This window comes from Pagrus pagrus, assembly GCF_965226575.1.
Source record: "Pagrus pagrus genome assembly, chromosome: 9".
In the NCBI taxonomy this organism is placed as follows: domain Eukaryota; kingdom Metazoa; phylum Chordata; class Actinopteri; order Spariformes; family Sparidae; genus Pagrus; species Pagrus pagrus.
In genome coordinates this window covers 33,522,739-33,538,815 of record NC_140193.1, presented here as the reverse complement: position 1 = coordinate 33,538,815, position 16,077 = coordinate 33,522,739, and the positions used below count along the sequence as shown (strand labels likewise).

The 16,077-nt window shown below is 44.5% G+C and overlaps 1 protein-coding gene across 5 annotated transcripts in view; it reads left to right on the top strand.

Annotated features, from left to right (window-relative positions):
* Positions 1-16,077, top strand: part of LOC311263097 (SH3 domain-binding protein 4) — a 183,812-nt gene that overhangs the window by 63,802 nt on the left and 103,933 nt on the right. For all 5 annotated transcript variants that reach the window (XM_084362977.1, XM_084362978.1, XM_084362979.1 and 2 more), the window contains exons 2-3: positions 2,273-2,475; positions 12,055-14,417. In XM_084362977.1, the coding sequence (XP_084219103.1) occupies positions 2,352-2,475; positions 12,055-14,417 (2,487 nt within the window). In that variant the 5' untranslated portion in view covers positions 2,273-2,351. The remainder of the gene's footprint in view (positions 1-2,272; positions 2,476-12,054; positions 14,418-16,077) is intronic.

Here is a 16,077-nt window from a genome sequence, read left to right as displayed (position 1 = left end):
TCCTTCCACAAGCTGTTAGATTGTTGAACTGCTGATCTGGAGCATGCCCACTACTGCACTTCATGAGTCATAGTTTTAGATTTAAGTTATTATAGTAATATATTGTGTGTATTTATTGTGTTTGTTTTGTGGGATCCCGGAGAAACGCAATCTCATTTTTGCTGCACTACTTTTGTTGGTACAGCTAAATGACAAAAAAACTTTGATTGATTGATTGATTGATTGATTGAAAACACCAGACAGCCACTGAACTAGGGCTGTCACAACACCACATTTTCACTACAAGATTATCCTGGCCAAATGAATTCACAACAACAATATTATTGCGATATCTATAAAACATTTTAAAAGGAACACCAGTAAAGTCTATCTTTAACTGTGTTTACTGTGTGTTTTGTCTCTTTTTTTTAATAGCCTCAAAATTTGTCGTGTGGGGAGGTGGAGAGAGATTCTGTGACCATAACTATAAAAAAAGCATATAAGGAGAACATCTTTAACACCCAGTTACTAGTGAACAGCAATCAGATGAACTCATAAACAAAAGATGCACTTGGTCAACATCTTCACTGGATTATTCAGATGATATTATCATGTTTGTTAACACGATAATTATTTCATTTTTTAATATCAGGGTTATTGTGAATATCAAAATATCATAACACCCCTACATGAACATACAGTTAGGAAATAATAACGTGCCCAAGCACTTCTCTTTCTCTTGTTGTTCTTCCTCAGTAGGGACTTCTTTGCAGCAATCGACCATGAAGGCCTGATTCACGCAGTCCCCTCTGAACAGTTGATGTTGAGATGTGTCTGCTACTTAAACTCTGTGAAGAATTTATGTGGGCTCTAATCTGAGGTGCTGTTAATTTGTGGTTTCTGAGTCTGGTAACTCTAATGAATTTATGTAGCAGAGGTAGCTTCTTGGTCTTCCTTTCCTGGGGTGGTACTCATGAGAGCCAGTTTCATCATGTGTTTGATGGTTTTCGCAACTGATATTTACCAGATTGACTGTCCATCATGTCTTAAAGTAATAATGGACTGTCATTTCTCTTTACCTAGCTGAGTGGTTCTTGCCATAATATGGATTAGAACAGTAGACGAATAGCGCTATTCACTGTATTGAACTGTGTACCAACCATAGCTCTGCACAACACAACTGATGGTCTCAAACACATTAAGAAGGCAAGAGAAGGCACACCTTATTAATTTTGAAAACCATTCCAGGTGACTACCTCATGAATCTGATTGAGAGAATGCCAGAAGTGTGCAAAGCTGTCATCAAAGCAAAAGGTGGCTACTTTGAAGAATATGAAATATAAAACATATTCTGGTTTGTTTAACACTTTTCTTCATAGTTTTGATGTCTTCAGTATTGATCTACAATGTAGAAAATAATAATAAAGAAAAAACATTGAATGAGAGGGTGTGTCCAAACTTTTGACTGGTACTGTACAAATAATAAATGCCCTGCACCTCAGATATATCATTGAAGGACTCAATTTGACTTTTTGTTTTTTCAATATCGTGATAAATATTGTATTGAGGACAATCGGGCTTGGTAAAAAAAAAATCGAAGATTCAGATGTCGAAAATCCCATTTTTAAAATTTTAATAACGTGATGTTGATAGAACAAAAAAGGCTGAACTGAACTGTGAGGGTAATGCAGCACCCGGACAGTTTACAGCATATACACGCTAGAGCCATCTTGAAGGGACTCCCTTCAATCCAATTCGAATCAAGAATTGTTTCATGCTGAATATCGATTCGCAATGAAATTGTAAAAGATTCACACCCCCAGTGGACTATTTGTCGTGTATTATCGTGCAGAGACATTTTGGTATAGTCCCATCCCTATTGTAATGTCTCACTATTTTCTCTCGTTTGCATTCAGGGAATGTGGGAGCAATACACAGTGTGGTCTCACAGATCCACACACACAGACATGCATGCCCACTATCAGTGAAACTTTCTACAGAAAATATGTTTAGAGGCTAATATTTGTTCAGAGTCAACTCTTCACACACCCAGATGGTGTTTGTAAACAATATTTTCATAGGCTACATTTTTAATCAGACCTGCTAACTGGTGCGACCAATGAAAACGTTTTGTTGCCCTTGACAGATTTTTGGGCACATGTGACCAGAACAGTCGCACCTTGGAGCCCTGATCTTAAGTAATAAATAACAAGCAAGAAAACAAAGGCAACTAGACAACACTTTATTTGTCTTATAAATATGCTGTATAACCCCAATATTTTCTGTCTTTCAGAGATCATGGGAGGCCGTTGACATCTGACTTGGCCACTAGCAAAACGAAAGCACTGCAAACACTGTGAACAAGTCTGAACATGGCTGCCCATCGAATTAGAGCCACCACCACCAACAACCCTTCTCTCCCGCGCTGCAAGTCAGAGGGAACGCTCATCGATCTCAGTGAAGCAGTGTCAGAAGCCAATCTGACTGATGTCAAAGGTTAGCTGCTCAAACTGAGAAATTCATTAAACAGGAAGAATCAGTTACATCTGTGGTTTTAATGAAATAAGAACTGGGAGATAAATCCAATTAATTTCAATTTAATTATGTTTTTGGCAAAACTGTAGAAACTTGATCACAGCATCAGTGTTTCCCTTGGGATTGAGTTGTAGCAGTGGAGGTGTCACATGACGCATGCGCAAAATGTATTTGCATACACAAAAAGCATGCTGTTCAGGATGTTTCTATGCATCTGCTCATACATAACGTACATAATAGGTGTAATGAGCCAGTCTGTTAAACTCATCGGAATATTTTAACCATGCAGGGCCAAAATCAGCTTTGGAAGGGACAATTACATGACATTTTCTCATGAGCAATTCCTGAAGGGGACATCAACAGTAGTGCTGTAACTCTGCTTACAAACACTCATTGTCTATCACCCTGTCAGCAAAGCAATAATCATATTTTTCCCAGAATGGTGGGGTCATGCTCCCACCTGCCCCCCCTGGGATAACGCCTTAAACTTTCAGATTATGTGTGACCCCTACCACCCATTAGGTGACCATTTACATCCACTGGGTGCAAGCTAGCCACTAGGTAAATGTCATTCATTCTTCCAATTATTTGTTCTTAACTCTCCATTTCTTTAGAATTAATTTACAATCATTACAGTGTTATCAAACAATGCTTATTTACTTGAATGATAACTTACACTTATGGCGATCTTTAATGAGTCCTGTCTAAATAATCATTAATGTCTCTGAGGGAATCTGTCAACTGTCTTTGATTGACAACTGTTGCATGTCTCAGTGCCCCTTGTACACAGTAAGGTGTTCAATATTGTTTGCTTCAGTGTTGACATCGAATGCTTGTTTTTATAATCATTGAGCTGATATATTCAGGTAAGCACAAAGTTCCTTGTTTCTATGCTTAATGCTTTACTCGTGTGTGTTAATTCGTCTGGATATGAAGTGTCAGTGGCAAGAAAAATACAACTTAAGTTTAGAAAGTTATTAGACGGAATCCTATCCGTTTCTAATTGTGTGACAGCACAAAATGATAACCAAAAAGCTTTGTGATACTTTTGCTGAGTGTTGATCTAGTGATCAGTCGTTTGTCTGGTGGTTTTCGGGAGGGATGGTGTCTGCCGAGACGCCACCTCCGTCTATCCAGCAGGGAGTGAGGATCGTCCTGCAAGATGCGTTAGTGTGGAGGAGGTTTTGTTGGCTGCTGGTGAGCAGGTGGCACACGACAAACTCTGTTTTGCATCGCGGATGAATAAAGCAGTTGTTGTGTTCCTAAAAGACGATCTTCTGGTTCATCTGCTGTGTTTGTCAGAGATCTGTTTGTGCAGGTGTCCCCGCTGTCCTCCACGCGGTCACCCGCCATACATTCCTAACGAGCTGTTGGAGAAAGAACTGCGGAGGTTCGGGAAGTTTGCCATGTGCAGTCTCTCAGGCGGCAGGTGTTCATGTTCCTGGACTCACCCACACAAACACTGGAGGTGTCCTTCAGAGTCAAACATGGTGATGGTGTATGCCAGCTCTGGACAGATTAAATGTTTTGAGCGTGGAGATGTGGGACATAAATGTTATGCCTGTCCACACAAGCAACAGGCGGAAGCTCACAGCACCGATGCAGTGGGTGGCATAGATCAGACTGGGGCAGTGGCTGCCGCCGCGGCCGGTGCAAGCTCCGCTGCCGGTGGCAGTGCTGGGCCCGTGCGGTGTCGTGGCCTGAGAGCCGCGGTCCGTCCCAGTGGGCCCGAAAACAGTGCCGACAACAGTGTTGTGGCTCCAGACCAGCAAACAAACAGGTGAAGACCTGGCCAGAAGGAGCCATCTCTGCCCTCCAAGACTGTTTTGAGTGCGCTGACTGGCAAATGTTTAGAGAGGCAGCAACCACCAACGGCTCTACTGACCTGGAGGAGTACACAGCATCAGTAACTGGCTTCATCAGCAAGTGCATTGATGACGTCACTGTCATCAAGACCATCACCACTCGCTCAAACCAGAAGCCATGGATGACTGCAGAGGTACGTGCACTGCTGAGAGCCAGAGATATAGCCTTCAGAGCAGGAGATGGAGCAGAGAAGGAGGCTCTGAGCGCAGCGAGGGCAACACTGGCCCGGGCTATCAGGGATGCTAAACGAGCGCATGCCCAGAAAATACACGGCCACTTCAGAGACAGCAGAGACACACGGCAGCTGTGGCAGGGCATCCAAGCCATCACAAACTACAGGACAACAACACCGGCCTGTGACAATGATGCCTCCCTGCCCGATGCACTGAACGTGTTCTACGCCCGGTTCGAAGCAGAAAACGATGTGGAGGCAAGGAAGAACACCCCCCCTACCGGCGAACAAGTGCTACGTCTGACCACCACTGAGGTGAGAAAGACTCTGCGCAGAGTCAACCCGCGTAAGGCTGCTGGTCCAGACAACATTCTCGGGAGTGTGCTCAAAGGATGTGCAGACCAACTGGCAGATGTTCTCACGGACATTTTCAACATCTCCCTGAGCAGTGCCACTGTCCCATTGTGCTTTAAAACCACCACCATTGTCCCTGTGCCCAAAAAGTCACCTGTGTCCTGCCTAAATGACCACCGCCCTATCGCACTCACCCCTACCATCATGAAGTGCTTTGAGAGGCTGATCCTGAGGCACATAAAGAACCTTCTGCCTCCCACCCTAGACCCCCTGCAGTTCGCGTATCGAGCAAACCGCTCCACCGACAACGCCATCACCACCACCCTCCACCTAGCACTCACCCATCTGGATAAAAAGGACACTTACGTAAGAATGCTGTTCATAGACTTCAGTTCAGCATTCAACACAATCATCCCCCAGCACCTGACTATGAAGCTGAGCTTGCTGGGCCTGAACTCATCCCTCTGCAACTGGATCCTGGACTTTCTGACGGGGAGACCCCAGACAGTCCGGATTGGGAATAACACCTCCAGCACCACCACACTGAGCACAGGGGCACCTCAAGGCTGTGTGCTCAGTCCTCTGCTGTTTACACTCCTGACCCACGACTGCACAGCACTATATGACTCGAACCACATCATCAAGTTCGCCGATGATACGACCGTGGTGGGTCTCATCGAAAAGAACGACGAGTCTTCATACAAAGAGGAGGTGAAACAACTGATAACCTGGTGCAAAGTCAACAACTTGTCCCTGAATATAGACAAAACCAAAGAGATGGTTGTTGACTTCCGGAGAACACAGAGGGACCCTGAGCCACTGGACATTCACGGCTCCCGATCGTGAAGAACACCAAATTCCTCGGTGTCCACCTGGCGGAGAACATAACCTGGTCCCTAAACACCGGCTCAACCGTGAAGAAAGCCCAGCAGCGTCTCCACTTCCTGAGAAGGCTGAGGAAAGTCCACCTCCCACCCCCCATTCTCACCACCTTCGACAGAGGGACTATAGAGAGCCTCCTGGGTAGCTGCATCACCGCCTGGTTCGGAAACTGTTGTTTGTTTGCACTGAAGCCTCTTGGGAAACGTTATTTCATTGCACTGTGTACTGTGTATATGGTGGAATGACAATAAACCCTCTTGAATCTTGAATTGAATCTTGAAAAGGCAAAACTATCAGAAGAAGGACCAGAAAGTAACACATGATCATGCATCACATGCTGGGTTTCTCTTTTCACTGTTATCTGCTTGCTTTTTCCTGTCTGTTTCTTTTTTCATGCAGTCTTAAAATAGGATCTCTAAACATTAATGGGGGGAGAGACAGACAAAAGAGGGCTCTGATTTCAGAAGTTTCCACACTTAAAAATGCAGATGTGTTGTTTCTGCAGGAGACACATTCAAATCCAGCAGATGAAGTAGACTGGAGCTTATGGTGGCAGGGTCCATGTGTCCTCAGTCATGGCACTAACTTCAGTGTAGGAGTAACTATCTTGTTCAGAACAACAGCAAATGCAACAGTTCTATCCTCCACTGAAGTGGTGAAGGGTTGTCTGCTCATTGTACGGGCAGAAATACAGAATAATGTGTTCTGCTTTGTCAATGTTTATGCTCCAAATCGTGGAGCAGAAAGGGTACATTTTTTCACCCTGATGAAAAACGAGCTGAGAAGCTACCATCAGGATCAGCTCATCATTGGTCGAGATTTTAACTGTACAATAGATTTCACTGAAGACAGGACAAGTGAGGAACCCAATCCTCAGTCAGCTCAAAGCATACAAAGCATCATCACACACCTGGATCTGTTAGACACATGGAGGGTAAAACATCCACAGTCCAGACAATATACACGGGTGAGGGCCAGTAACAACAGGCTCAGTGCTGCATGACTAGACAGGATCTACTTTTCCCAAAATCTAAGCTCCAGACTGATGCACTGCCAAATAAACTCAGTTGGTTTCACTGACCACCATTTTGTTAACCTACATTTGAACATCTCGCCAGGTGAAAGGGTTAAGTCCTACTGGCTTTTTAACAACAAGCTCCTGCAAGGCAGCATATTTTGCCAACACTTTCAGTGTTTGTGGGAAAAGTGGAAACTTCAGAAAGCAAACTTCAGTTCTCTGAAGCTATGGTGGGATCTGGGTAAGGCACATATTTGTGTCTTTGGCCAGCAGTACACCTCCAATTCAAGGCAACAGTTCAGGAATTTGAAACGAGCATAAAGAACATTGAAGAGGAGTTGCAGGGAGACTCAGATCCAACTAAAGGCCATCTGCCTCAGGAGAAGAGGTTGGCGTTGAGCTCCTTCCTGCAGGAGGAGCCTTTCCTGCTTGTAAGGTCTTGTTTCCTTCAGCTGAAGGACATGGATGCCCCAACCTCTTTCTTTTTCAACCTGGAAAGGTCAGTGGCACAGAAGAAACAGATGACCTGCCTTGAGCTGCCAGGAGGCAGAGTGGCCACCAGTCCAGATGAGATGAGGAGCCATGCAATGGATTTTCTATACCAATCTCTTTGGGGAAGAGCAATGCAGCATGGAGGGCTGTGAGGAGCTCCTGGAGGGGCTTCCACAGCTTAGTCAGGGAGAGAAAGCTGCTCTGGACTTTGAGCTGACTTTGGAGTAACTGACGGTTGCTGTCAACCAGATGGCATCAGTCAGAATCAGAATCAGTATTCCTTTATTGTCCCACAACGGGGAAATTTGTTTGCCACAGCAGCCAAAGGACAGAATATTACAAAAAAACAATAACAATAGCCAAAAATTAACAATATAATTTAAAAGGTAAGAAATAGAATAGACTACATATAAACATGATATTGTACAAAATTAACAGCAGTGAATTTTTATTTACAATACAAATAATAAATATGGGTATTAAGAAAATTGACCAGATAGTATAGTCGTATTGCACAGTGCAGAGTGCAGAGTGAGGTCTATTGGGAGCAGTGCTGATTGTAGAGTCTGACAGCAGCAGGAAGGAAGGACCTGCGATACCTCTCCTTTACACACTTAGGGTGTATCAGACTGTTGCTGAAGGAGCTGCCCAGTCCTGTGAAAGTCACCTGCAGGGGGTGTGACTCCTTCACCAGCAGCGATGACAGCTTGCCCATCATCCTGCTCTCTCCCACCACCTGCACTGGGTTAAGAGGGCATCCCAGGATGGAGCTGGCCTTCTTGATAAGTTTATCAAGTCTCCTCCTGCCTGCTGCCGAGATGCTGCTGCTCCAGCAGACTACTCCATAGAAAATGGCTGATTCCAGAAAGAAGTCAGGAGTGCCCCCTGCACCCCAAAGGACCTGAGCTTCCTCAGCAGATGGAGTCTGCTCTGACCTTTCTTGTATGTTGCTGCAGTGTGATCAGTCCAGTCCAGTTTATTGTTCATGTGAACTCCCATGTACTTGTAAGATGTCACCATCTCAATGTCTGTTTCCAGGATGTTCACCTGTGTGCAGGGTTGTTTGCGCCTGCGGAAATCCACCACCAGCTCTTTGATCTTCCCAGCGTTGAGCTGGAGGTGGTTCCACTGGCACCAGTCCACAAAGTCCTTAATAAGTTCTCTGTAGGCTCTGTTATCCACGTCCCTGATGAGGCCGACGATAGCAGAGTCGTCAGAGAACTTTTATAGATGGCTGTGGGGTGATTGGTTGGAGAAGTCTGTAGTGTACAGGGTGAACAGGAAAGGGACCAGGACTGTTCCCTGTGGGGCCCCCGTACTGCAGACAACTGTGTCCGACACACAGTCCCGAATCCTCACATACTGTGGCCTGTTGGTGAGGTAATCGAGAGTCCAGGACGTGAGGTGTTGGTCCACTGGGACGGGCACCAGGAATTGATGGTCTTTCCAATTACTTTTTTAAACAGTTCTGGAATATCCTTGGACCTGATCTGCACAGTGTTTTATTAAAGAGTTTCAGAACAGGATCTCTTCCTGTTTCTTGTCAGCGTATGGTGCTTTCCATGCTGCCAAAGAAATGAGACCTGGCCTTACTTAAGAACTGGAGGCCAGTGCCCCTCCTTTGTGCAGATAACAAGGTGCTTTCCAGAGCCTTATCAAACAGACTCTTGTCTCCAACCAGGGGGATGTTCAGAGTTTGAAGGACACCCTGTCCCTATACGAAAAGGCATCATCTGCATGGGTGAATTGGGCTAAAAGCGAAACATTGTGGGTTGGACATTGTAATCATTAGGCAATGCCAGGTCTGCCCGGAGGACATTGAGTGGGGAAGAGGGACTGAAGGTGTTGGGATTTTTTTAGGGCACTGTGGGCTTCCAGAGAAAGAATTGGGAGGGAGTAAAGGAGAAAGTGTGTACTTGGTTGTCTAAATGGAAATGGTTGCTACCCCAGCTGTCATATGGGGGATGTGTTCTGGTTGCCAATAATTTGGTTGCCTCGACCCTCTGGCACAAATTAATAGCACTGACACCACCGAGAGGCCTGATAGAGGACATTCAGAGAGCCATCCTGGACTTTTTCTGGGCTGCTAAACACTGGATCCGGGAATCTGCCCTTTATATACCTGTGGCTGAAGGGGGGCAGGGACTGATCAGTGTCCAGTCAAAGATCGCCTCGTTTAGACTCAGGACTGCACAAAAACTGCTTTATAACTGTGTCCAAAGCTGGTGTGACACAGCCTGTTTGCTGCTGAGAAGAGCTGGATGGCTAGACTACGACAAACACCTGTTCCTCCTACAACCCGAGGACATGGACCTCAGTGGATTGGCTCCTTTTTACAACTCTGTTCTGCAGGCTTGGCAGATGTTCAGGGTCAAGCGTGACCCTGAAGAGACTGTGGTTGTTTGAGGAACCTCTGTTCTTCAACAGCTTCATCGGGACTCAGGAGGAATGTATTTTCTGTTCACAGACTGAGACCTTGGCACATTTATTTGTTCAGTGTCCCCGTCTGGACATCTTGTTTGAGTTGCTAAAAACCATGTTTCAGGGTCTTGTGGAGGGTTTTACTTTTGATTTGTTTATTTTTGGCCCAAAATACTGTGTCAGGAAGAAGTCTGTCCACATACTGTTAAACTTTTTATTTGGTTCTGCAAAGTTGGCCATCTGGCTGACCCGCAGAAATCAAGCTCAAACAGTGGGCAGTTCGGAGCCGGAGTCGGTTCTGAAAGGACTGCTGAAGGCCCGACTGTGGGTGGAGCATGCTTACTATAGAATGATGGACACTTTGCAGGCCTTCACACTAGAGTTGTTCCGATTCCGATGCCAGTATCGGAAATGCCTCCGATACTGCCGAAAATGCCGGCATCGGTATCGGCGAGTACTGGAGTCCAGGCACCGATCCGATACCACGTAATTTATTAGCCTAGCTCCGTTAGCCCCGAGATTCTACTGGATACGTGTCTGCTGCGTTACGGCTCCGGTACGGTTTGTCTCCGTCGTCCTCGTCCAGCAACCCCCACCAGCTGTGTTTTGAGTCCGCCACAGCGCAGCTCCGCCGATCAGCTGGAGTTACGAAACCGAGGAATTCCCGCAATGATTACATAATCACGCATGACCGCAGTTATATGTATGTGTTATAAACACAACAACACGAAGTGTTCCCGACTGAAGGATTAGAAGAAGAGCGAGTATTTGTCTCTTATTTGAGGTTTTTGTGCTTGTATCAACACGGAGTGTTTTATTTTGAAAATTAACCGGATGTCATGTTATTATTTCATGTCTGACTTCCTGTCTGCTCTGTGCTGAATTCGGCTTTATACTGTTCTATTTAAAAATAAATGGCTTTCATTTGCTGTATTCATTCATGTTTTACAAAGGGTTTAACCTGAGCCAGGCCTTCCGCAATGATAATCATATCAAAGTCATGCAGGCGTAGTATGATATATGTATTTTTTTATAACACACTGGTATCGGTACTCGTATCGGCCGATACCCACAGCATAACTATCGGAATCAGTATCGGGAGGGAAAAAATGGTATCGGAACATCTCTACTTCACACATATATGGGCTATTGGGGTGGTTTCGTACTCTGTGGGGGAGGATGGGGAGTTGGATATACATATACTCTCTTTGTGCTGTTGTTGTTTTTTGTGGTTATCTCGAAGCAAGTGAATGAGTGATTTTGCTTGCTCCTTGAAGTGGCTCAATAAAGGGACTTTTAAAACCAAAAAAAAAAAAACCTCCTCTCCTCTCCTCTCCTCTCCTCTCCTCTCCTCTCGGGTGTGGCAAAATTTGGTTCTGGAGCAGGATTGCAAAGGTATGAAATGTTAACAGCACAATAAGCATCTTAAAAAAAAAATGCAGTATACCATGACATAGCTTCATTGTGTCATGGTTTACTGCATTACTCAATTAATATTATTATTACAGTTACAATGACCTTTTAATATAAAAACGGAATGGGTTTTGGTTGAACAGGGACACAAATATTTCCTGAGAGACATGAAACTCTAGTTATAGAGGTGAAACTGAACAGTAAGTAGATTCTACTTTGTTCAGCCTTTTCCTTCAAGAGGCACAAACAACTGGAGCGAACGAATTATTGATCAGACTTTCAGTTTCCCCTCAGTCTGTTCTGTAACATATTATAGCTATGCTCTACATAGCTAAAGCATCCGGGCGGCTTGGATTGATTGGACCATATATCAACAATTGAAGGGACAGAGGATTGTTTTTTCCCATGCCAATATAAGGCACTTTGAACTACCTTGCCATCAGAATCAAGATGTTGTAATATAATCTATGGAATCTCCCTACTGTGCATTGAGAGATGTTTCTGGTGGAGCAGTGGCCTTGTTAATCAATACGAGAGGCGAGTGAATTTAAAACCTTCTAACCAGTTTGCCGTCTCTTTTCCATGGTTCTGACACTCCGCATCTTCGTTGTCCATATGCCCGCTCACTAAAACTTCACCAAAGCTCCAAAGGAGTAGTTACTGTTATGGATATGATTTGGATTTGAACTATGCAAATAATCTAATTATTATTATCAACAATAGGAAATAATGTCAAACGGAACATGATACTATGATATTTGTTGTGTTGGGTTCTTTCAATAACACTGACAACTATTTCATGATATCAGAAAATAATGTGAAATATGCTATAATTTCATACACTGCTACTCATGAACACTTAATTTAATGTTTTGGCCATATCATCCACATCCATCTGACATTGTTTTATTATTTTTTCCAGTGCCTTCTCCCAGTGCCTTACGACTGGACGCGATTGCTTCCTTTGGTGCTGCAAGGGAAGTTGTCGCCATTAAGGACTACTGCCCATCCAGCTTCACCACTCTGAAGTTCTCAAAAGGGGACCGCCTTTATGTTCTGGACTCGTCAGGAGGAGAGTGGTGGTATGCCCACAACAACACAGAGATGGGTTACATCCCTGCAGCTTATGTGCAGCCCATCAACTATAGAGACTCGTCCTTCAGCGACAGCGGGATGATTGACACTGTGGGAGACTGTAACGAGGAGGCAGCCAAAGAAATTGACTTTATAGGAGAGTGGGCAGGGGTGATTTTGAAACCAACCACCTTCCAAAATCAAAATCCTTTTGTAGCAACCCATACCTCTGCAAACCCTTTCCTAAATGGTGGTCCTCAGAGCTCACTTGATCAAAATAGTAATGAGAAATCCGTTGACCTTCTTCTGTTTGATACTCTCACTCCATCAGTGCCCAACTCCACCAGCAGCACTGCCGACATCAATGGTTTTGGCAGTGGCGTTTTTAACTTGAACCCTCTAAGTCCCACTGTAGGGGTGGGACAGACAATGCGCAGGGACAACCCGTTTTTTAGAAGCAAACGGTCCTACAGTCTGTCTGAGTTGTCCATCCTGCAGGCTCAGTCTGATGCCCCACTGAGCTCCACCAGTTTCTTCGGAGGCCTCAAAGCACCTGTGCCAGAGCAGTTCCAAAGCAGGGAGGATTTCCGGACAGCGTGGCTGAGCCACCGCAAGTTAGCCAGGTCCTGCCATGACTTGGACTCTCTGGGTCAGAACCCAGGCTGGGGCCAAACACAGCCGGTAGAGACAAATATTGTCTGTCGGCTGGACAGCTCAGGAGGGGCTGTCCAGCTGCCAGACACCAACATCAGCATCCACATACCTGAGGGCCATGTGACCCCAGGGGACACCCAGCAGATTTCAGTCAAAGCTCTGCTCGACCCACCACTAGAGCTGAACAACGACCGCTGCACCACTGTCAGCCCTGTGGTGGAGATTAAACTTAGCAACATGGAGACCAAAACTACACTTACTCTGGAGATGAAAGTGTCTGTCGTGGTGAAAATGGAGAGCAGGCAAACGACAGAAGTCTTGTGTGTCAGGAGTGATTGTAAAGAGGGACCTTACACTCCCATTCCTCAGGCATACATGTATGGGGACACAGTCCAGGTGTGCCTGGATAACCTTGAACCGTGCATGTATGTGTGTGTTGTGTCTCAGTCCCAGTCCTTATCTGTAGACACCACAGTTTGGGAGCATGTGGTTAAAAAGATTACCTTAGGAGTGTATGGTCCCAAACATATTCACCCGTCCTTCAAAACAGTCGTAGCTATGTTTGGCCACGATTGTGCCCCAAAAACATTATTGGTGAGTGAGGTCGGCAAACAGGTGCAGTCTGCACCATCAGTAGTGCTGCAGCTATGGGGTAAACACCAGTTTGTCCTTTCCAAACCCCAAGACCTCCGTGTTGGGGTTTACTCCAACATGGCCAATTATGAGGTAAAAGCTGGTGACCAGGCCAGAGTGGTTCGGGGATTCCAAGTTAAACTCGGCAAAGTCAGCAGACTTGTCTACGTCATTGCTTCGCGCAACACTGAAGATGTTTCTGATTTCACCTTAAGAATCCAGGTCAAAGATGACCAAGATTGTATACTGGCTCAGTTTTGCGTCCAGACACCAACACCACCACCCAAAACAGGCCCAAAGACATTAGTGCAACGACGCTTCTTGAAGAAGAAGGAAGTGGGCAAGATAGTCTTGTCGCCCCTCGCCATCGCCACCAAGTACCCTGTTTTTCAGGACAGGAGAATAAACAGCCTGAAATTTGGAAAGTTGATCAAAACTGTCAGCCGACAAACAAAAAATCAGTACTTACTCGAGTACAAAAAAGGAGACTTTGTAGCTTTGTTGAGTGAGGAGAAGATCAAGCTGAAGGGCCAGTTGTGGACAAAAGAATGGTACATTGGATATTATCAGGGCAAAATGGGATTTGTTCATGCCAAGAATGTGCTAGTGGTTGGCAAAGTTAAGCCCATTTACTTCAGCGGGCCCGACCTTACCACCTCACTGTTACTGGAGCAGATACTGAAGCCCTGCAAATTCCTCACATATATCTATGCCTCTGTAAGAACTATACTGATGGAGAACATTGGAAACTGGCGAGCATTCGCGGATGCCCTGGGATATCTCAACCTGTCCTTAACCGATTTCTGTCGCGCAGAGCTGGACAGTGAACCTGAGAGGGTTGCATCAGTGCTGGAGAAGCTGAAGGAGGATTGCAACAATGCAGAGAGCAAAGAGCGGAAGTCCTTCCAGAAAGAACTCCTGACGGTAAGTTACAACCTTGGCACCCTCCTTTGTTGCAGCAACTTGGCATTTTCTCTAAGTCATTGAATTGAAAAGATGCTAATTATCTATCCCTGTTTTAGAAATTTAAGCCTCAGGTAGGTCTTTTGTCCTCACGTGTCCAATAAAATGGTCATATGTTTCTATCTGTATGCTCCTGGTATTAGACTTCTCTCTCTGACCACTATTTTTCCTTTTCTCCTGTTATCTGCAATAGCTGCTTTAGGCTCTTGGCTTTAGGCTGTGGCTCAGTCTGTTAATTCTGCTGGGAGTGCAGTCAATAACTGCTGTTTAGGCATAGGGGTCTAATCGAGACCCTAAAGGGGCTGTGGAGAGCAGCAAGATTCTTGTCCTTATATGAGCATCTGTTGCTTGAGCTACAGAGTTAGTGTGAAGTGTGTATATGCTGATCTTATACATTAATTTGATCTGTCAGGGTGCTCTGTTAATGTTCTGTCTTTATGTACATATAAACAAAGCCCTTAGGGTGAAAACTGCTCACTGAAACAGTGTACCAATACTATGTACTATTACTGGTTATCTATGGTTAAACAGGGCCACAAATGTTTGTCATTAAGAGACAGAGTGCATTACATCATACTCGAAAATCCTGCTCACTGAAGGGGCAAACAGTTGACCTCACATGAGCTACCAAGGGCTGAAACGCTAACAAAATGCCTTTTAAAATGTACAGAATGCATAGTAGCAGTTGTCTACTCTTTCTCTTGGGTTGTGTGATGACTCAGGCATAACCATCAAAACAACAGATTTATATTACGTCCTTCACAGCCAAATTTTTAAGCACCATGTTGCAGATGCAGGGACAGGATACAACAGATGAACAGTATGTATTTGTACCTGATAACCTGATCCTGTGTGACAAAAAAATATCTGGTATGACAAAATTCAGTATAAAAATTGATCTGGCAGTTGTTTATGCTATCTATAGGAATCTGCAAACCTTTACCCTCAACTTCCAAGTATGTAAATTCATATTTAGCATATATTCAACACATTTGCACAAATAACAAATGTATCTTTTAAGCATTATCTCAAATGACACATAATTTTATTAAACACATTTTAAGAGAGATTTAATAACCTTCCACCATTGTTTGATGATCCTCTAGGATATTCCTGATTGTGTAACATCCTGCAGTGTTTCCCATGAATTACCTAGAATCTGGCAGCCCACCAAAATCTATTTTTTTCTCGCCATAGTTTCATAATGATCCGAAATATATTTCTCACTTCTCATAAAAGAGCTCAAACATTTTGCTACGTCAGACATCTTTCACTCTCAAGTTGCGTTTCCATCCACCTTTTCTTATTCACATTTTCAAAAATTGCGAATAAATACTTGGATGGAAACACCAGAAATTCGAAAAAAGGCAGTAAATTCTCAAACAAGTTTTTACGCTTGGAGGGGGTGGATTTGTCAGCGTATCGATAAAAGGAAAATGCAACTTTTTGTTATGGAAACAGGTTTTGCGAATAAATCATGACAAACCCGGATGTGACGTCGTGGTATGTCACGTTACGTGACGTTACGCTACGCTACAGTTTCAAAAAATGGTTGCGGAGGAGAGTGGAAGGTATGTGTGGGGGGACGAAGAAACTGAAACATTTCTACAGTTAATAAAAG